Source organism: Cervus elaphus, chromosome 19 (assembly GCF_910594005.1).
Source record: "Cervus elaphus chromosome 19, mCerEla1.1, whole genome shotgun sequence".
NCBI lineage: Eukaryota > Metazoa > Chordata > Mammalia > Artiodactyla > Cervidae > Cervus > Cervus elaphus.
In genome coordinates, this window is record NC_057833.1 from 47,998,613 (window position 1) to 48,020,868 (window position 22,256).

General features: G+C 38.1%; 1 protein-coding gene across 4 annotated transcripts in view; it reads left to right on the forward strand.

Annotated features, from left to right (window-relative positions):
* TFRC (transferrin receptor) overlaps positions 1-22,256 on the forward strand; it is a 137,052-nt gene that overhangs the window by 110,382 nt on the left and 4,414 nt on the right. For all 4 annotated transcript variants that reach the window (XM_043873905.1, XM_043873904.1, XM_043873906.1 and 1 more), the window contains 16 exons: positions 5,282-5,340; positions 5,891-6,101; positions 6,606-6,816; positions 8,337-8,486; positions 8,866-8,974; positions 11,195-11,308; positions 12,925-13,023; positions 13,399-13,538; positions 15,425-15,582; positions 16,277-16,396; positions 17,903-17,988; positions 18,211-18,274; positions 19,248-19,315; positions 20,010-20,068; positions 20,290-20,371; positions 21,907-22,128. In XM_043873905.1, the coding sequence (XP_043729840.1) occupies positions 5,305-5,340; positions 5,891-6,101; positions 6,606-6,816; positions 8,337-8,486; positions 8,866-8,974; positions 11,195-11,308; positions 12,925-13,023; positions 13,399-13,538; positions 15,425-15,582; positions 16,277-16,396; positions 17,903-17,988; positions 18,211-18,274; positions 19,248-19,315; positions 20,010-20,068; positions 20,290-20,371; positions 21,907-22,128 (1,929 nt within the window). In that variant the 5' untranslated portion in view covers positions 5,282-5,304. The remainder of the gene's footprint in view (positions 1-5,281; positions 5,341-5,890; positions 6,102-6,605; positions 6,817-8,336; positions 8,487-8,865; positions 8,975-11,194; positions 11,309-12,924; positions 13,024-13,398; positions 13,539-15,424; positions 15,583-16,276; positions 16,397-17,902; positions 17,989-18,210; positions 18,275-19,247; positions 19,316-20,009; positions 20,069-20,289; positions 20,372-21,906; positions 22,129-22,256) is intronic.

The window sequence follows — 22,256 nt, forward strand, 5'->3', positions numbered from 1 at the left end:
TAAAATACTTGCTGGTCCTGCCAGGTTTTTTGTTTGTTTTACTTTGGTTTTTTCCCTCAGTTTTGGATTATTGTTGTTCAGACAGTTGCTAAGTCATGTCTGACTCTTTGCCACTCCGTGTACTGCAGGACCACAGGCTTCCCTGTCCTTCCTTCACTGTCTCCTGGAGTTTTCTCAGTCTCATGTCCATTGAGTCAGTGATGCCATCCAACCATTTCTTCTTCTGTCATCCCCTTCTCTACCTGCCCTCAGCCTTTCCCAACATCAGAGTGTTTTCCAAGTTGGCTCTTCGCATTGGGTGGCCAAAGTATTGGAGCTTCAGCGTCAGTCTTTCCAATGAATGTTCAGGGTTGACTTCCTTTAGGATTGACTGTTTTTGTTGTGGTTTTTCTCAATTTTGGACTGTAATAGACTCAATATGTTACACAAAATCCAGAATTAAAAATTTTGTCATTGATATGAAATGTTTTCCAAAAGTCTATATGTAGCCTGCTACTGCTGCTGCTAAGTCACTTCAGTTGTGTCCGACTCTGTGCGACCCCATCCCTGGGATTCTCCAGGCAAGAACACTGGAGTGGGTTGCCATTTCCTTCTCCAATGCATAAAAGTGAAAAGTGTAAGTGAAGTCGCTCAGTCATGTCTGACTCTTCGCAACCACATGGACTGCAGCCTACCAGGCTCCTCCGTCCATGGGATTTTCCAGGCGAGAGTACTGGAGTGGGGTGCCATTGCCTTCTCCGATATGTAGCCTAGTACCCTTTAACTTGTCTTTGATGGAATGTTCTTGTTAAGTAATGGTGGTGGTGAACCTAGCCTGTGCTGAAGACTGTTGGATAGCGAACAACTCAGCTAACTCTGCCCTAAGGAGTGGTATTTACTTGCCTTTGATTACGTAGCTATCTGTAATGAAGAAAGTTCCCAGCTCACCTTGAATCAGACAACAATTGAAAGCTCTTAAAAATGATTCTCTGAGGCCTTTTGGAACTCTTGTGTGTGTGCCCCTTCTGTCTGCTCTCTCAGATGACCACTCCACAGATAGACTGCAGGGACTTCAAGTGGCCCTGACCTTCAGCTTGAGCAATCTTTTTCTCAGAAAGCTAAATAAGGACAACATTTTGCTTTATTTTCTGTGATCCCCTCCACTGCTTTTTCATTTTAGGCTCATAAAGTTAGATTCTTAAAGCTTCTCGACCAGCTGTCTCTTTATAAGTCATTCTGGGTATACACAAGTTGTGTGTTCTAAGGGCCATGCAGTTTTGTAAGTTCCTGTAATCTTTTCATTTTCACCTGCAAATACATAAATGTCTTGGGAAACTGTTTACAAAATGGGTATCTAACCAATTACTTGACATCTTGGAGCTCTGCCAGGTAAAGGTTAAGGTTTTTCTACTTTTTAAAATTTCTTACCTACCCAAGCTTTGCCCAGTGATTTCAGGATAAACCAAAATAGTAGCAAGGATGGGAAAATCCCACATCCAAGGTTTTCATTATATTCCTTTTCATATAATTTCCAAATTATATGCAACGTGACCCTCATGTACATTTAGCATGCCCTAATACTGTTAAGAAATAAAGTTATCATCACTTTGTTGATTACCACATAATTCCACATCAAGTTTGTGGGAGAGAAATCAGTCAGAGAAGGCTTCATAGAGATGGCCCTTGAGCTGATCTGGGAAGAAATGGGTAGGACTTTAAAACGAAGAATGTTAGTGGGTACAGGCAGGGGCTGGATTTTGTCTCATTCTGGAGAAGGTAAAGGGCAGTTAGGTTATTAGGTGGTGAAGGTCTCTAGAACAGAGCCTCGGAAGCAGACAGAGAAACTTCATTTATGTGAGCTCCAAGGACTTGAAACTGTGGCTTGTTTCCTAAATTGAAATGGGGTTGTCAGTATTGTAGGTGGAAAGCTTTACCGCCTGAGCTACCAGGGAAGTCTCGGGGTTGTCAGTATTAAAAAACATGTGTCTTATTTTTCTCTCAGGTAAAGTGGAGTAGTGGCTTTGAATATGTTTTCTATGTAGGTGAAAGTGTATTGGTACCTAATCCTATTAGCTATATATATTTTGTACAGACCTATGATTTTAAGACATCCCAAAGTAGCATAAGACCTCAAGATAATTACCATATAAAAAATTAAATAGAAAATTAATGCCACATATCAAGAAAGTAGGAATAAGATGATTTGAATTTGAAAGAAGCTTGGGACTGTAGTCTGGCTATTAACTTTGCCTGCCTTCTGTCTTCCATCCCATGGCGCAGTTTAAAACGTTCCTTCCTTCCATTTCATGTTCAAAACATGTGGGGCTTTTAAATAGAAAGCTTTACTAATGGGTGAAATTATTTTGAAAGAATGACTCAATTTTGTTACGGGTAAAACTTTAGGAATAGCCTTGGTGGATATCATTTTAGATAGAATGAAAATGTGGATAGAATTATGTTCTTTACAGATGTGGGGTTAAATGATGGAGTTAAAATGAGAATTACCGAGGGTGTGGAGAAAAGGGAACACTCTTGCACTGTTGGTGGGAATGTAAATTGATACAGCCACTATGGAAGACAGTATGGATATCCTTAAAAAACTAGGGATAAAACCACCATGTGACCCAGAAACTCCACTCCTAGGCATATACCCTGAGGAAACCAAAATTGAAAGACACATGTATCCCATTGTTCATTGCAGCACTATTTACAGTAGCTAGAACATGGAAGCAACCTAGAGGTCCATCAACAGATGAATGGATAAATAAGTTGTGGTATGTATGCACAATGGACTATTACTCAGCCATAAAGAGGAATGTATTTGAGTCAGTTCTAATGAGGTAGATGAACCTAGAACCTATTATACACAGTGAAGTGAGTCAGAAAGAGAAAGATAAATACCGTAGTCTAACACATATATACGGAATCTAGAAAAATGGTACTGAAGAATTTATTTACAGGGCAACAATGGAGAAACAGACATAGAGAATAGACTTAGGACATGTGGAGAGGGGAGGAGAGGGTGAGATGTATTGTAAGAGTAACATGGAAACTTACATTACCATCTGTAAAATAGATAGCCAACCTGAATTTGCTGTATGGCTCAGGAAACTCAAACAGGGGCTCTGTGTCAACCTAGAGGGGTGGGGTGGGGAGGGAGTTTTAAAAGGGAGGGGATACATGTATACCAATGGCTGATTCATGTTGAGGTTTGACAGAAAACAGCAAAATTCTGTAAAGCAATTGTCCTTCAATAAAAATAAGTTAATTTAAAGAAAAATGAGAATTACCTAGGTCACACTTTTTTTCCCTCCTGACTTGATTTCTTTTATGTTACAGTCTTAATTTTGTGTCTGGGGATTGAAATAGAAATAGTTTATCTGTTTGCTCAGTAAAAAATATACTTATATTTACATTATTACAAATTATACATACTATGCAAAATCATGACATGTACTATTAATATCTGTTTCTTTAGACTTGCACTCAATCTCATTGTTTATTTACACCTTTTATTTAGATCATTTATTTGAATGTGTTGTCACTTTAGTCTTAAAATTTAGTCATTTTAGTCACTTTAGTCATTTAAACCAGAAACTCAGCAAGGAGTGGCTGAGTCAGATGAATATTAAGCTGGTAAGCGGTTTTTTCCTAGAAAAGGGTGATTAAAATTGGTTCAGGGTGGGGCCTTCCAGTTCTGGCTCTAGTGATTGGGTTTATACAGTTGAGTGCAGTGATGGTGATAAACTTTTTGGACCAGATGGGGTGAGATTGTGGCTCTGGTCTTTAAAACTTGAGGATTAAAAACTTTTTTTTGTTAATAGTTTGATAGGAGACTTTTCTAATGCCAGTTTGTATATCTGCATATATATCACATCTTGCTTTTTGCTGTGTGGATGTTAAATGTGCTATGAGTATACTTTTAGAGGAAAAGCTTTAAAATAGTGTGAAATAAATGTCTTTTTATACATTTCAACATACTATCACTTTCAAGCGTCTAGATGCACTCTAACCAAATTAATTAGAAAAATCTAGATTTCCGTTAATACCTGTGCTTTAACCGTTAAGACTCTTGGTTACAGAGGCATGGTTTGCTTTGAAAAAAGTTAAAAGTAATTTCTTAAATTTCTGGAGATGAGAACATGCTCTCTGTAAAACCATTTTTATAGAAAGCCGTTGGACCTCATTTTCAGATGATCAGTTTTCAGCCTTGAACAAGTCACTTAAGGTCTCAAATAATTGGCTATGTAAAATAGCATATTCTGTGTTTTTCTTTTATCCTTTTTGCGTCAAAGATCTATCAAATCATTTGTTAGAAATTGTTCATTTAATCAGAAGGATCGGGTTTTCTCTCCTTTTTTATTGGCATGATTTGTTACCGATTTGTGTATCATAACCAGTCTTTGGCTTAACCTTACTTTTGTTAGTTTTTTTTTTTTTTCAGGTGCTAGTCTATTGTCTTGTATTTGTCCCTTTTCTTTGTCTAGTAAATTCAGTTAAAGTGAACTATTTGAAAGTAAGTGACAGACATCACGATACTTGATCCTTAAAATCGTTGGCATTAATCTAACAAGGACATACTCCTCCAAAAAATGCAGTATCACATATGCATATCACAATTCTAAATCTAATATTGATACAATTGATGCTTTTGAACTGTGGTGTTGGAGAAGACTCTTGAGAGTCTCTTGGACTGCAGGGAGATCCAACCAGTCCATCCTAAAGGAGATCAGTCCTGGGTGTTCATTGGAAGGACTGATGCTGACTCTGAAACTCTAATACTTTGGCCACCTGATGCGAAGAGTTGACTCATTGGAAAAGACCCTGATGCTGGGAGGGATTGGGAGCAGGAGGAGAAGGGGACGACAGAGGATGAGATGGCTGGATGGCATCACCGACTCGATGGGCATGAGTTTGAGTAAACTCTGGGAGTTGGTGATGGACCGGGAGGCCTGGTGTGCTGCGATTCATGGGGTCACAAAGAGTCGGACACAACTGACTGACTGAACTGAACTTTTGTCTAGGATATAGTCTGTATTCAAATTTCTTACTTCTTCCAATAATATCCTTCAAGTTATCCTCAACCCACCTCATCCCTCCTTCAATTCAGGAGCTAATCAAGGATCACCCTAAATTTAGTTGTCATGTAAAACCATCTTGGTTAAAGATCCTTTCTAGAAAGGTGATAATATATTTAAAAGTAAACTTGATATATAATACTTAATGGAAAGTCCTTACTAGTCTAATACAGTGGTATCTGTGTTAGATATCTCCTTATGCTAATTCTCTGCTTTGTGTCTAGGCTTTTCTGTGTGGCAGCTCAGAATGATGGATCAAGCAAGATCAGCATTCTCTAACTTGGTAAGATTTTAAGATGTGTTTCTCTGTCACCAGTTTGCAAGAATCTGAAGCATACTATCTGAGGATAGTTTTCACCCAGTGAGCAAGAAAAAATACCCAAAGTTATCATCAGTTACTCATTTATGTTTGAAGTGGTGGTCTTGAGGTGTAATAGGTCTCACAAAGGAAGGTTATATTCAGTCTTGAGTAGAGTTAATTATGGGAAGTCATGTAAGAAGTTTCAGGGCATAGTGAAGAGATAGTCTGGTAGTTCAGATAAACTAAAGAAAGCAGTGGTCAAAATGTCTATCAGTAGACATGATAACAGAAACTCTGAATGAAAAGGCTGAATGAGATGAAGGCCAGTGTATGAACCAGCCCTCTTCTGCTGTTGACAGAACTGGGCACACGGAAGAGTGCTAGCTTGAAAAGGGAACTTCTTTTTCCTTGAGAATGTGCAGCAAGTCATAATAATGGCCCAATAACACCTGACCAAGCTTCCTTTAAATGTCCCAGTTCCCTTTCTTCTCCTTCATAATGCTTTCTTGCTTTTTTTTTTTTTAAATCTCAGTTTGGTGGAGAACCATTGTCATATACCAGGTTCAGTCTGGCTCGGCAAGTAGATGGTGATAACAGTCATGTGGAGATGAAATTAGCTGCAGATGAAGAAGAAAATGTTGACAGTAACATGAGGGGTAACCAAACCAGTATCACAAAACCGAAAAGGTTAAATGGATATATCTGCTATGGGATCATTGCTGTAATCATCTTTTTCTTGATTGGTAAGAACAGCCATTCAAAACTTAAAAAATTCCTTGTCGTCAACTCTAGGAAGTTTGTTCATCCAGCTCAGCAAACATTTATGTAGTGCATTGTACAAGATACTAGGAATACAATGATGCCTAAGATTTTACACCTGCCTTTGAGGTTAGCCTGGTGGGAGAAGAGCAACACAAGAATTATTTTAGTGTAATGTGCAAATGTTACACTAGAAATTTTCACAGGATATTTGTAGCATAGGTGCTGGACCTGAGGATTCACAGAAGGCTTCTGGGAAGAAAAGTTACCTTTGCTTTGAAAAGCTAACTGTTTAAAATGAAATTATTATATAATAGATTGAATGGTTTAAAATAGACAAAACTGAGATTCATTATTTACTTTCAGATGCCTTACAGTTTAATTAATGCCAGCATTTTCAAGGGATAACTGAAAATATTAACAATTCTTACAGGAACGGAGTATAAATAAAATTCTTTGAGTTCAACTCTGAAACTTTTTATCCTTAGGATTTATGATTGGCTACTTGGGCTATTGTAAACGTGTGGAACCACAAGATGATTGTGGGAAACGGGCAGCAACACAGCCTTCATGCCCAGAGGAGACAGACACTTTCGAATCAGAAGAGCAACTCCCTGGAATACCTCGCATATTTTGGGCAGACCTCAAATCAGCATTGTCAGACAGACTGAACGCTGTAGACTTTGCCAAGGCCATCAAGTAAGCCTGAGCTGCCTCACAAGTTCAACTTCAGTGCCTAAACAAACACTATTAGGTGAATGGAATAAAACAAGGGTGATAGTCTAGAGGAAAAGCTGTTTAGAATAGGCGAGACATTTTCAGTTAAAGGGTAGTGAAAGTGAAAGTGTCAGTTGCTCAGTTGTGTCCGACTCTTTGAGACCCCACAGATTGTAGCCCACCAGGCTTCTCTGTCTGTGGAATTCTCAAGGCAAGAATACTGGAGTGGGTAGCCATTCCCTTCTCCAGGGGATCTTCCCAACCCAGGGATCGAACTCCGGTCTCCCGCATTGCAGGCAGATTCTCCCCCCCCCCCGCCCCACCTTTTTTTTTTTTTTTAAAGAAAATTCATAGGCTCTTGGTCTTTTTGTCATCTGGTTCTTTGTAGGCTGTTGCTTGCTGTCAGACTTTGTTCTTCTCTGATTTTCTATCTCATCCCCCTGTAAGTCATGCTGAATCCTGCTACTATCCTTAAAGGGATCAGTAGCTTTTTTCATCCTCTAGCTTAGGACTGACAGCCCAAGTCTCAAGTATTTCTTGATTTCTTCTGGTTCTTACTCAACCCATACCCTCAGAAGTGTCCTTAAGGTTTCTGTCTTTAGATTTTTCTTTTTTTGGCTGCACTGGGCTTCCTTGCTGCATGCACGGGCTTTCTTTAATTGCAGTGAGCAAGGGCTGCTCTCTAGTTACAGTGCCTGCTCTTGTTGGGGAACACAGTCTCCAGAACGCAGGCTCAGTGGTTGTGGCGCAGGGGCTTAGCTGACCTACAGCATGGGGAATCTTCCCAGACCAGGGATCAAACTCGTGTCCTCTGCATTGGCAGGTGGATTCTTTACCACTGGACCACCAGGGGAGTCCTTGTCTTTAGATTTTTAAGATCTTTGGATACATACCTAACTCTGTAAAGAACAAATCATCTTTTACCTTTCATTAATCTCGAATAGTTTCAATGGGACAATAATGCTTTTGGTCTTAAATGAGAAATCTTGGCATTTTTACTTCTGGTGAATATTTTTGCGTGTACTGTACACTAAAGGCATTATGGATAAAGTGAGGGTGAGGCTATAGTCTCAAAAAACGATATAACTAATGTGATGTGTATATTTACAAAGAGTCATGAGAAATCAAAACAAAGAGGAGTTTTGCTTCTGGGATATTCAGAATGCTTCAAGAAGTGAAATTGAAGCTGTATGTCTTGAATTCACCAAGACTGTCTTTCATTTCGCTTACAGCAGATCTTATGGAAACTACTCATTTCCCCTAAAATTACCCTAAGCAGATATATAGGGATGAGGCTTTACAGTAGATAAAGAGGTTTAATTCCTTCAAATGTAGATGCTTTTTTTTTTTCCCCTTCTAAGCTTGTCTCTATCTGGTTAATCCAGAATTTTGGGTCACAGTTATTTTATTGAGTTATGCTTTTAAGACAGCTTTCTTGATACTTGAGTTCAGTGTTTAAGTTAAACTTTAGTTCATTTAACAGTGAGTTTTTTCCCCTCCAGGATGCTGAATGAAGATTCTTATGTCCCACGTGAGGCTGGATCTCAAAAAGATACCAGTTTGGCTTTTTTCATTGAAAATAAATTACATGACTATAAACTCAACAAAGTCTGGCATGATGAACATTTTGTTAAGATTCAGGTTAAAGGCAGGTATGTTGAAAGATACTTCATTTTATAGAATTAGCTATTCTCAGGTGTGCTAATTATTGTCTGACTCTTTGCAACCCCATGGACTATAGCCCGCCAGGTTCCTCTGTCCATGGAATTCTCCAGGCAAGAATACTGGAATGGGTAGCCACTCCTACCATCTTGCCTGGTAGGATCTTCCCGACCTAGGGATCGAACCTGGGTCCCTGCATTCCAGGTGGACTCTTTACCATCTGAGCCACCAGGGAAGCCCTAATTATAGCAAAGCCCTTCAAAATAAATAATGCATGTCAAATGCTAAATGTATTAAATCCATTTAATTTTTTTCTCAAAGATACCTTAGCTTCATTTTCCCTTAACCTTTTTTTTTTTTTTCCCGCAGTTCTCAAAACTCGGTGTCTATAGTGAGTGCGAGTGGTGACGGCAGTCAGGCGTACTCGGTGGAGAATCCTGAGGGTTACGTGGCGTATAGTAAGGCTGCGACAGCTACTGTGAGTAAGGCAAAGCCATGCATGAGACTTTTTCCCCTGTTGAATAGTTCAAAAACTTATTGTCTTTCCTGTTCTTAGTATAAGTTTACTTGTAAAATGTAGCTGGTCATGGGATATTTTTGTTCTCATCCCTCCTATGCCACAGTTAAAATCCTGAGTCCTTAGCTTGGTCGGCAAAGCCCTAAGTAATTCTGCTGCTCTGCTCTTCACTCACTCTGCGGTGGCCACCCACCTCCTGCTGTTCCTTAAACACTCTAACTCAAACATGCTGCCACCTCAAGGCCTTTCCCTTTGTCTGTCCCACTCCTCCCTTAAATATCAGCATGGCTTCTTCTCTCACATTGCACTGGAGTCTCTTCTCCAGCATTACCTCCCTAGGGAAGTCTTCTTTGATTATCTTATCAAAAATGGCCTTCCTCCAGTCTCGTCTCCTTATCCTGTAAGTACAGCACCTGACATCATTCACTTGTTTCCACACTAGAATGTAAGCTACACAAAGGGCTAGGGGTTAGTTTCATTTTCTGCTGTGTCACAGAGCCTCGGACAGTGCCTGACACATGCTAGTATTTACTGAATGAATCCATGTATCAGATTCACCCTTATGTGGAGGCAGATATAAATAACCATCTTGGCTGGAGTCTAATGTTAGTTTGATGCTTTAATGCTTGATCTTTTAAAATTTAGGCAAATTTGGCCAAACTACTATAGAAGTTGAAAAACAGCTATCTAGATCTATCTAGGTTTTTTAGGTTAAAAACCACATATTTATATGCCAGAGTCTTATCTGAAGACTGTCTTCTGAGCCAAATGAAGTTTTATGGTTCTTCTCTGTTTTCCTGATTGCCTGTGCTGTGTCACTTTCACTGGCCACCCACAAGCCAGTGTTTTGGAGGTAGGTAGTGATAGTTTACGGTGAACAATGTCAGATTCGTGATCTCTGAAGATTTAGCTTCAGGACCAGGGACCAGGCTTGATCACTCAAGAACTTTTGTGTGGCAGAAGTTTGATGACAGTGAAAAAGGACAGACAAAGCTACTAATATAGACATCAGAAGGGGCAGAGCGCCCCCACTCACTTCTGATACTAGTGGTATCAAGGCCTTATATGTGTTTACCAGACCCACTTCCACAACATACATCTTAAATTAACAAGGTTAGAACTAACAATAGAAAGGTCTTGCCAGACCCATTCCCATACATAACATAAGTCTTAATATAATAGGATAACCAAGATACAGAGCTTAAGGGAAAACATACCCTTGAACAAGATGAGCTTTGTTGTGTAATCATTAGCTCTGGGAAAAACATTTTATGTGACTAAGACTAAGGAATGTAGAAAAAAAAAATTTGTCCTTTTCTCCTCCACAAGAGACCCCTTTCTGCTCCTCAGGGGCCCTGGACTCCTTATCAACCTACCTAAGAATTAATTCTCTCAGTAGGTTGTTCTGTTAAAGAATGTGGAGAGGATTAGTTCACCTGAATGCTGTCTGTTTAGATATTTGGTTGTTATAAATGTCAGTTTATAATGTCAGTTCAGTTCATCTGAACTCTGATAGAGTTTAGGAGCATTATGATGACAGCTTACATAGACATCTAAAAATTGATTTCTGCAAGTTTATTTTATTCTAAAACAACTTTTGGATGGATTTATTATCACAACTTTCAGTTAATTCTATGTCTTCAGTTATCTGCAGTTCAAGTGTAGGAACTTTATGTAATTGGTTCTGCCTTGGCTAGTCTAAAGTGTTTTTATTGATAGATATCTCTTTGCTTAAGCATATTTTATTATCCTTTCTCTTTCCCCAAAATATCTGAAGCAATGTAAATGAACATAAATAGTCAATGTTAGTTAAATGAAAGGTATCATAAGATAATGAAAGATATGAATATTGGAGACCAGAAATCTTGACTTCACTCCTGTTAACCCTGAACATTTTTTAAAAAGAAATTTATTTGGTTGTGCTGGGTCTTAGTTGTGGCATGTGTGATCTAGTTCCCCAATCAGGGATCAAACCCTGGGAGTGCAGAGTCTTAGCCACTGGACCACTAGGGAAGTCCCCTGACCACTTTTGACTTTAGAACTCTCATATACTTTTTCTAGGCCTTGGCCTTTTTTTTTTTTTTTTTCCTCTCTTGGGTTTGACCTGTAAAATATTTGGTGGCAGACTCTGTCATTGTTCTAAGACCATAATGCTCATTGAATCTATTGTCTTTATCCTAGGGTAAACTGGTCTATGCTAATTTTGGCACTAAACAAGACTTTGAGGATTTAAATATGCCTGTGAATGGATCTTTAGTGATTGTAAGAGCTGGAAAAATCACTTTTGCTGAAAAGGTGAGTATGAGTTGTTAATTTTTTTAGATTCTCAAAACCTTCAGTCTTAAACTCTCATACCTGATAATATAATTTATTAAAATACTCTACAAATCAAATAAGTTCCTGTTTTCTAAAGTTATAGGATACTTCTGAAACTGGCATATCTACTTGGAGTACTTTGCAATAATTGTTTTCCAGTAAAAATGCAGTTATGAGAAATGCTTAAGTGAAAGAGAAGTAAATTGTGTCTGTGTAATCAAGTTATATATATATATAAAACCAAGGTTTATGTGTATATATACACATACACACATACATTCTCTCTCACTCTCTCTATATAAATGTATATGATTCAGGTATAACTGTGTTTTATAAAAAGGAAAATTAAAAGTCACCTATACAAGGGCTTAGAATGGAAAGACAGTGGTTGTCTTGGGTGGGTTTTGATTATTTATATTTTGAATTCTCTTTAAGAGTTAATTAAGCTTTATTGTGCAGCCACATTGGAGTGGAAGTGTTTTTTACTTTTTAAATTGATGTATAATCCATATACCATAAAATTCACTCTTTAAAGTTTACTATTCAGTTTTTAGTATATACCCAGGTTGTACAGCTACCACCATGATCTAATTCCAGAATATTTTCATTATATCCTAGAGATACTCTATACCATTTTCAGTTACTCCCCATTCTTCCCTCCTTCTAGTCCCTGGCAATCACTAATCTACTCTGTTGCTGTGGATTTGCCTCTTCTGGACAGTTTATATGAGCAGAATCATACAATATTTTGCCTCTTTCGACTGGCTTCTTTTCACTTAGCATAATGTTTTCAAGGTTCATCCATGCTGTACCGTTAATCAGTACCTCATTTCTTTTTCTGACTGAACAGTATTTGACATAAGGATGTACCACATTTTGCTTGTTTACTTCTCAGTTGACAGACATTTGGTCTGTGTCTACTTTCTGGTTTTATGAATAATGCTCCAATAAACATTCATTTATATGTTTTAGGTGAATAGATATTTCTGATTATCTTGTGTGTCTACCTAGGAGTGAGATTGCTGGGTCATATGGTTCTCTATGTTTAGCTTTTGGAGTATATAACATTTTTGAAATGACAACGTTTTAGAAATGAAAGAAAGATTAGTGGTTGCCAAAAGTTGAGGGTGGAAACAAATGGCAACTGGAAGAATTTTTGTGGTGTTAAAACTAATTGTTTGGTATTTTGATTGGTTGTTTAGAACTTAATACACATAAACACATGAATGAGTGCAAGTAAAGCTGGGGAAGTCTGAATAATATATGTAGATTGTATTGTATCAATGTTAGTATTCAGGCTGTTAGTTCTGCAGACTTTAACTAAAAGAAAATTGGGCAAAGTTTACAGTGAACCTCTGTTATTTCTTAAAACTGCAAATAAATCTACAATTATCTTGTTAAAAATTTCAGTTAATTTCTTTAAAAAAGTTAAATTTTAAGGCAAGTATTTTTTCCTATACATATTAGCTATTGAAATGTTGGAAGTATTGGTGTAGTCTGCTATAGCCCTTTGTCTTTCAGTATAAGTTCAGCATGTATTTTTAATTTTTGTTGATTAGATCTTCATTTTCTGAGCTTTATGTGTTTTTCTTTAGGTTGCAAATGCTGAAAGTTTAAATGCAATTGGTGTCTTGATATACATGGACCATAGTAACTTTCCCATTGTTAATGCAAATCTTCCAGTTTTTGGACATGTGAGTTTTTATTTCTTGACTAAATAAGTTATTGGGTTCTCCAAATTGTTGCTGGGTTCTATCTACATTAATAGCAATAGAACTGTGCCTTCCTGAAATATTTTTTTTGCCCTTGAAGAATTTTAGCAGTAAGTCAGAAGATGAATTACATGACTTTGAAACCTAATTATTACTTATTGCTAAAAATATTTTACCAATAGTACCTTGAATTAAGAATTTGACATATGCCATATAAAAACAAAAGTCATATATTATAGAGCCACTCAGACTTTCAGACTATAAATGTAGGTTATAGCCTCATACAGAATTTGAATCTTACAGGGATTTCTTGAATAAGTGTGTGAGCTAATTATAATTACTCTTTTGTTCTACTAGGCTCATCTGGGAACAGGTGACCCTTACACACCTGGATTCCCTTCTTTCAATCACACTCAGTTTCCACCATCTCAGTCATCAGGATTGCCCAACATACCTGTCCAAACAATTTCCAGAGCTGGTGCAGAAAAGCTATTTCAGTAAGTTCTTATTTGAAAACCATCTTGCAGGGTCAAGTTTTATGATTAGGAGGAAATAATAATCTGTTTTGATAAAATCTTAAAATAATTGGCTGTAATTTCCCACATGTTGGGTGTTTGGGGGATGGTTAGCTGTTAATGTGATGTATATAAAAATGCAATTTTTCCTCTATAAAGTGATCTTAATAAGACATTCGATTCATTAAACTTGAACAGTCCTCGTTCAGTCCACCCAGTGAACTTCTTGTGTAATATTGTTGGCATATCTTCTGCTTGAGTACTTCCTGTGGTTAAAGCATTTTGTTACATATGGCAACATTCAGTTATTGGAGAAGATCTGTTAGAATTTGTATTGTGCTGAAATCTTATTCCCTGGAATATCCATTAGTTCTGGATTTTCTTTTTTAAAAGCAACAGAAGGATTTGTTTCCTTGTCTATAGATTGAATATCCTCAGTTCTCATGACAGTTTCCCAAATGCTTTATAGTTATAATTAGTCCTTCTGGATATCCTCCCTATTGTACTAGTATTCCTGTTTAAAAATAGAAACCAGGCTGTTTAGAGTACACGTCATTAATTTTCATCTTGATCTCTATATATCCCCTGGCATTGGTAGGGGATGTTAGTCTAGTTTCAAACATTCATATGAGCATTTATTTGCTATGTGACATAGAATAAGTTACTCTAACCACATTGGTGATGTTTGACGTAATTGGATAGCTGAAGTGTATTCTACTTAGCAGGATTACTGATAGCAAATGAAGAGCCATCTACATGCAAGGACTCATAGCTCAGTCGGTAAAGAATCTGCCTGCAATGCAGGAGACCCGGGTTCAATTCTTGGGTGGGGAAGATCCCCTGGAGAAGGAAATGGCAACCCACTCCAGTATTCTGGCCTGGAGAATCGCATGGACAGAGGAGCCTGGCAGGCTACAGTCCGTGGGGTTGCAAGAGTCAGACACAACTTATCGACTTAACCACTACTATATATGACCATTAATAATGTGTCTAAGAGGTTTTTGTAATAGGTGATTCTTTTTTACTAAAACCAAACTTGGAATCAGCTACTTCTTCCTACTACCTGCAAGCCTTTCCTAATCTGTGAAGCCAGCCCCTTATCTTACGGGGGCTTATCCCCTTGTTCTTATGTACTGGGGAGTTAATAATGTTTTGACTTTATTTATGTAAGTAGCCCTTTTTGAGCAGTCACTATTTGGATAACACATGCGGAATCAGATGGGGGGAGCTATCTAACCTAACTATAGCAGCATGAGAGTATTCTTTCATAACTGAAATAAGAATGTATACTTGCCTTGTTGGGCTTTCCTTGCGACTCAGCTGGTAGAGTCCGCCTGCAATGTGGGAGACCTGGGTTTGATCCCTGGGTTGGGAAGATCCCCTGGAAAGGGAAAGGCTACCCACTCCAGTATTCTGTACTGGAGAGTTCCATGGACTGTATATGTGTAGTCCATGGGGTCTCAAAGAGTTGGACGCGACTGAGTGGCTTTCACTTTCACTTTTCACTTTCACTTGCCTTGTTAGTGGAGAGTTAAGAAACATGAGGATGTATTAATGCACCTTTATAGATAAGGACTTCATTTTTAATCCATCTTGGAGTCTATTTAAAATGTAAATTACAACTATTCTCTGGCAGAAACACATACATCAGGTGGGATAGGTAATTAAAAATTCATTAAACTAGGAAGCAACTCATAATTTTCAAATGACTGCCTATAGATCGGAGTAAAACATAAGTGTTTGGTCACTAGTGACTAATTTTGTGTGTTCTCTTTATTTGTCCTCTTAACCTCGAAAGTCACTGATTTTGTAAACCTAGAGGAAGTTAACAGTAACTCAGAACTCTGATCTCTACTTTCTGCTTCTAGAAATATGGAAGGAGAGTGTCCTCGTAGTTGGGGAACAGACTCTTCATGTAAGCTGGTATCCTCACAGGATAAGAATGTGAAACTTAGCGTGAACAATGTGCTGAAGGAGATAAGAATTTTAAATGTCTTTGGAGTTATTAAGGGCTTTGAAGAACCAGGTAAAGATCCTTGGGGACTTTTTGTTTGGTTTTCCTCACTAAAGATGTGGCCAGAGGGAGGGAGGGCAGGAGAGCTGACTGGGCTTGGTTTCTTGAAATGCTAAACCATATCTGTCCTAAAGTGAACTAACTGTTCAAGTGTCAGCTTTAATAGGAGGTAATAACAGCCTAGAAAATTGACTTGTGGAACTGACCATTATGCCTAGGAAATCTCTTTTTAAGTTATTAAATAGACCAGAGGTAAGCAAATTTCTTAAGGGGGCAAATAATAAACATGTTGTAGGCCAAACAGTCTCCATTGCAACTCTTCAACTCTGCCATTGCAGCGTGAACACAGCCATGGACAATATCAATGAATGGGCACGCAGGCTATAGTTTGCCACTATATCTGTTTGCTATCAAATAGTCGTATCATTTGGTAAGGAAAACCCTTGGACTTCAGTGCTTACTAGACAATTAGCGAGCACAAATAAGTAGGCAGTGAGTAACCTTAATTAGTAATGTAGAAAAAGAAGATTATTATTGTCATATGAATGTTTAATCCCTTGAGTCCTAAGTCAGATCTGAAGTAAGGATGTCTTATTACCCTTACTACATATACTACATTTTTTATCCTTCTACTAATGTGTTTATTCTAGACTTCACTATTAGAAAACAGTTTAAAAGCTGATTGAATAATTTTTTTTTTTTTAAGATCGCTATGTTATAGTAGGGGCCCAGAGGGATGCCTGGGGTCCTGGAGCTGCAAAGTCCAGTGTAGGAACAAGTCTGCTATTGACACTTGCCCAGATACTTTCCGAGATGGTCTTAAAAGGTAGAGTACAAATTTTGAGAACTTGAGCATCTATGTACTGTGCTTCTAAATGTTATAATATGCTTTGCTCATTTTTGCCTATGTTCTTATGGTTCACTTGTGCTGGGCCCTAGGACCCAAAGATTTAAGAATGTGATGGGGGTTTGTATGTGTGGGTGGGTCGGTATATTTGGCAAGTACCATCGGTAAGCCCTTCTTACATAAAATTCCTTAAAGTTTGTTTTATTTATTTTTGGCTGTGCTGGGTCTTCATTGCTGTGCAGGCTTTCTCTGTTTGAGACAAGCGGGGGCTACCCTTTGTTGCGGTGTGTAGACTTCTTGTTGCCGTGGCTTCTCTTGTCGCAAAGCACAGGCTCTCGGACCTGGGGCTTCAGTAGCCGCAGCACATGGGCTCAGTAGTTGCGGCTCCTGGGCTTTAGACTGCAGGCTCAATAGTTGTGGCACATGAGCTTAGCTGCTCTACAGCATGTGAGAGCTTCCTAGACCAGAGATTGAACCCAAATCTCCTGCATTGGCAGGCGGCTTCTTTACCACTGAGCCACCAGGGAATCCCTAGACCCTGAATTCTTAAGTACAAAGTAGGTTGTCTTTTGTTGTATCTGCTTTTGACTTTGAAACAGTTTTCTGTGCAGTGTCTTCATGAGTTTCTTTGAGACACTGGAAAGCATTGTATTGGGCCCTAAATTCTCTTTGACATGTGCAGAATGATACAGCAAATCTAACATGGTCCCTGAGTAATCTGTTTGAAAGCAAGCAGTGTCATACCTCTGTACTATGTTCTATAGTTTGATTATAGAATGATAATATATAAAATATAGACTATTTGATTTGTAAGTATATTGTATATGTTTATGTAAGAAAGGCTCACTTTCAAGCCTTTTTCATATGGTACTTGCCACTCTTTTATATCAACCCACCCATACATGCAAACCCCCATCACAATCTTGAATCTTTGGGTCCTAGGGCAAGTTGCAGTGCTTAACTCATATACAAAAGTAAATTAATGCAGAAAAAGATGTACCCAGGGGAGGGGGAGGAGTGGAGTGGAGGGTAGTGGCCCATAAAAGCCCCAAAGGAGCTAATCATTAATTTCTCTGAAAACTCACTCTTTCCTAAACTTAAATTTGTGAGTTTTAATTTTATCTCAAACATTTGTTTTTAAAGTAATCTGGTATTCTAAGTGACTTCTAGGCAAATTGTTTTCAAAGAAGATACTTCGGTTGTGATTTCAAATAGCTCTTGGTCTGGAAGTTATGGGACTCAAAGAATGGGGTGTAGGATGAGGTCTAGTAAGCTGGTCCCTGCTGTGTACTTAAGGTCTTATTTGCAAATGGTCTACTACTTTAAAATTTATTTCTATTTCTCCTTTTGGTTCTTTTCACTTGGGGCCTCAAAAGGAAAAGAAATAGTTTTGAATCTGTAGTCTGAAGTTTCTGATTGCATCTTAAGTCAGTTACTGACCTGTAACCTTTCCCAAGATAGAACTAACTTTTTGTTGTCTTTTAGGTCAGTTTAAACCCAGCAGAAGCATTGTCTTTGCCAGCTGGAGTGGTGGAGACTTTGGAGCTGTTGGTGCCACCGAATGGCTAGAGGTATTACCTATATCTCATCCATACACAGAATGGGCCTCCCACTTGTAATTGCTTAAGCTGTCTTCCAGAAACCATGCTCTTTTAGATTTGTTTATATCATTTTTTACCTTCATATATTTAGTTTCAATATAATCTAAACTTAAACAGAAATCCCTAATGATAGCTCTGTCGGTGATAACTGGATTAATACATACTAGTACATTCGTATTTTTCCTTTTCCAGGGATACCTTTCCTCATTGCATTTAAAGGCTTTCACTTATATTAATCTGGATAAAGCTGTTGTTGGTAAGTCTTTTCTTTAGTATCTTTTCATGATAAATTTATAAACTACTTATAAAATAGTAGACGAAAGCTTCCTAAAGCGGCACTTGTTATTTTTTACAGTCTACATTGGACATAGATAGCTAGATCAAAAGATTGACATAGCTTTCTCTTAAATAATGCATTAAGTTATACGGGTGTGGATTGCCTTTCCTAGAGCAGTGGTTCTTTACGTGGTCCCAGATCAGCAGCATCAGGATCACCTGGGCACTGTGAGAAATGCAAAATTTTAGGCCCTACCCTACACCTTTTGAACCAGAATCTGGACCATACCATCTAGCAAACTGTTCTAACAAGTGCTCTAGGTGATTATGACTCACTAAAGTTTGAGAACCACTAGTTATCTACTTTGGACCAGGAGGAAATAAACTATACCAATAGAATGGTACTTCTGGAGACTATTCACAACTTGCTAGATTGTGGCTTCATGGATAGAAATATAAGATGATCAAACTCCTGAAAGAGTCTGGTGTTACTAAAAATACAGATGTAGCCAGTGGATGTAGTGGACAGTAATGAAATGTCTATTTGGGGAAGAAAAAGGAAGGAATTACAATTAAACTAAATTTTATTAGTCATTATTGCTATTTTACCTTTGCAACAAAATGTATTGAATATAACAAGCTTGCTATAGCTAACAGATGACTGCCCTAACATGGGTGAACCAAAAAGTTACAAAAATACAAATCATTAACATTAAATATGCAAACTCAAGGACTGAGAGCTTCAGTTGAGTGAAATTTGGTGTTTAGCAGTCACTAAAGAGCTTGACTCCTCAACCACTTTTTTGTCTACTTAATAAAGAGGGATAGTTATTGTATATGCCATTGATCTAGGTTATTGTCCTCCTGTTTGCCTAGTAGTTTTAGCTATAGAAGTAGCAGTGTGCAAATTGCTTGACTAAAGAAGGAGCGATGTTAAAGTAATCTCTTTGCAGGTACTACCAATTTCAAAGTTTCTGCCAGCCCACTGTTGTATTCACTTATTGAGAAAATCATGAAAGATGTGAGTATATCCTTCATTATGAAAGGGTAATGAAAGTTAGACAATAATAGGATGACAAACATTTATATTTAACTGTATAGATGTCTATGAGGGTTGTCTAGAATCAGAATGTTAAGGAAGGTTTAAATGAACTTGAACCATACCTGAGACTTAAATAAGAAGGCCAGATGAAATACCCATTGAATAAAAACAGACATGTGAATGACTATAGTTTTGAATGAGCAGGGAAAAAGCATATAATATATTGGAGTGATTAAAGCTGGAGACAAATAAGGGTCAAGGAACTTGACCTCGCTCCCATGGGAAACTAGGGAGTTACTACAGGGTCTCCCGGCAGGGTAGTAATGTGTTTGCAGGTTAGGCTGGCAGTAGTATAAAATGTGTTAAAAGGAAGAAACTAGATAGTAGGCAGAACATAAAGGCTAGAAAGGTCTGTTAAAACTGGGTGAAGCCCCCTTTAAAATATTAAAAAGGAAAACTTTTTTTCTCATAACTAAAAGAACTAACAGCACAAGCCTAGAAGGAATAACTTCAGAAATTATGGATTGTTTTAACTGTCTTAAAGAAATTTGTTTCAAGAAGATACAATAAAAAACTTAATGTTTTAAATAAATGTTTATAGAGAAAAATGTTAGTGACTAGTCTGAATGAATAAATCCAGAAAGGTTCATTTTAATCATAATTTATTTTACAGGTGAAACATCCACTTACTGGGTTGTCTCTGTATCGGGACAGCAACTGGATCAGCAAAGTGTAAGTTGAGAAAGGTGAATGAATAGCTAACAGGAAAGCAGGGTCACTCAATAAATAGCACCTACTATATCCATTAGAGGTTTAAACATAACCTAGCATTGAGTTTACCTGTACCTGGAGAGATTCACTTTAAGAATTTACTTGAGGGTAGGATAGGGGTGCATGTAGCATAGTCTGTTCTTTAGAAAACTTTCTAAAGACATTTTTGGCTCTTCTTGCAGGAAGAAACTTTCTTTGGATAATGCTGCTTTCCCTTTCCTTGCATATTCTGGCATCCCAGCAGTCTCTTTCTGTTTTTGTGAGGTAAGTCTGAAGAATGCTACAGCATTATATCTTAGATCTTCTTTGGTCAGTTTTGAGACCAAGTTTCTTAGAATGCTTAGTATGTATTGAGAAATTATATATGTGCCGTTACTGCAGTCTTCCTTGTCAGTCTTAACATAGAATTTTAGTCCCAGCTTAGTTAGCATTTGAGTTTATTTGCTAAAACTCCTTCAGTTATATATGATGACTTTTAGTAACAAGGCTGTCTATTGGACAGTGCAAGTATAGAATATTTCCTTCAAAGTTCTACTGGATAATGCTGTTCTTGATGCCGGTTGAAATATGATTGTAGATGTTTGTCCCGAGATGTTAGTTAGTCTCTTAGGCAGGGATTATAGATAAAAGCACACACACACAAAAAAAGGCCAGCTTTTTAAGGGATAGAACTTTGAACTGACCAAGCTGTTGGAAAACCAAGATTGGCTTGGTACAAGAGCCAATTAGAAGAGACTGAAAACCAGGCAGACTAAGAATGATGAAGGCCTCTGTTGGAGTTGAAAAACCAGCTCTGTAGCAGGTTCTTCCAAGGTATGAAGAGATCCCAGAGTTCGTACAGGGGTTCAGGGTAGAAACTGTTGACTTTGGCATCAAATTGTTGACCCAATAGAGGCCAGGTCCTTACTAGACTTGTTCCCACTGGGTGTTTTAGCCTGGGATTAGGACAGAAAAAGTGAGGAAGTGATGCAAGATGTGGATTTAGAGATTATCATAGCTGGAATTCCCCTAACCTTCTGCTAGATTAACAGTATGAATGGTATTGAAATATTAGGTCATGATGTCTAGTACTCTAGGAAGAACTGAGTGTCAGGTCCCAGGGTTGAGGAAATTTATGAATGATTTCTGTTGACCTTCAGAAGTCTTTTTTTTTAAAGCTGTTCAGAGGTATAGGTAATCCCTACACAAATAACACACACATACTTATACAGATATGTATGTAACACATACAGATAAGCATGTACAGTCTGAAAGTTAAGGACTGGGGTCAAACCAAAGGATTGCCAATGAGATTGTCACCAAGGATAGTGGTAGAGTTGAAGAAATAGTTACTAAAGTTGTCCGGTGACACAAGTAGAGAGTTCTTGTGAGTGTTGAACAGTCTCTTCAGAAAGGTACCATGAGTGAATGAATGCTGCATGATGAGAAAGAAGGCACATTTTTGGCTAAAAGTAACACTTTATATTGAAAGTACATTTCAGGCATGCTCTCCTCTTCCCTCATGCCAAACTTCTCAGGGAAGCAAGAACAAGGATACAACCTGTTGTGGCTACGAATCCGTTCAGGGTCTGTGATGTGATAGAACAGGGATTCAGTACAGCTTAGGAGAAAGTAAAATCATTCCAGGAGTAGGTTAGGTTCAGAGGAACAAGCAAAAGCGGTATCTTCTTAAAGTAGTGGATAGGAGATAAAGTTGGAGTAGGACTATATTAGAAGCCAAGGAATTATAGTTACTGTTACCTTGATGGGGGAAACGAGAATGTGAAGCCCTAGTCTTATAACACACCTTTGTTCTCCAGGACACAGATTACCCTTATTTGGGCACCCCCATGGACACCTATGAGACACTGGGCGGAGAAGTCCCTCAGTTGAACAGAGTGGCGCGGGCAGCAGCGGAAGTGGCCGGTCAGCTTGTGATTAAACTTACCCATGATGTTGAGCTGAACCTGAACTATGAGATGTATAATGACGAAATACTTCGGTTTGTGAAGGAAATGAACCTATTCAGAGCAGACATAAGAGTAAGCACTAATTAAATCAGGTTCCTACTGGTAAAGTATCAAACAGTTTGAAGAATACTGTTTAGCTATTCCTGGGGAGCAGGACAGGTAGCCAAAGTATGTTTTAAAGTGCACTGAAGTATAATTTT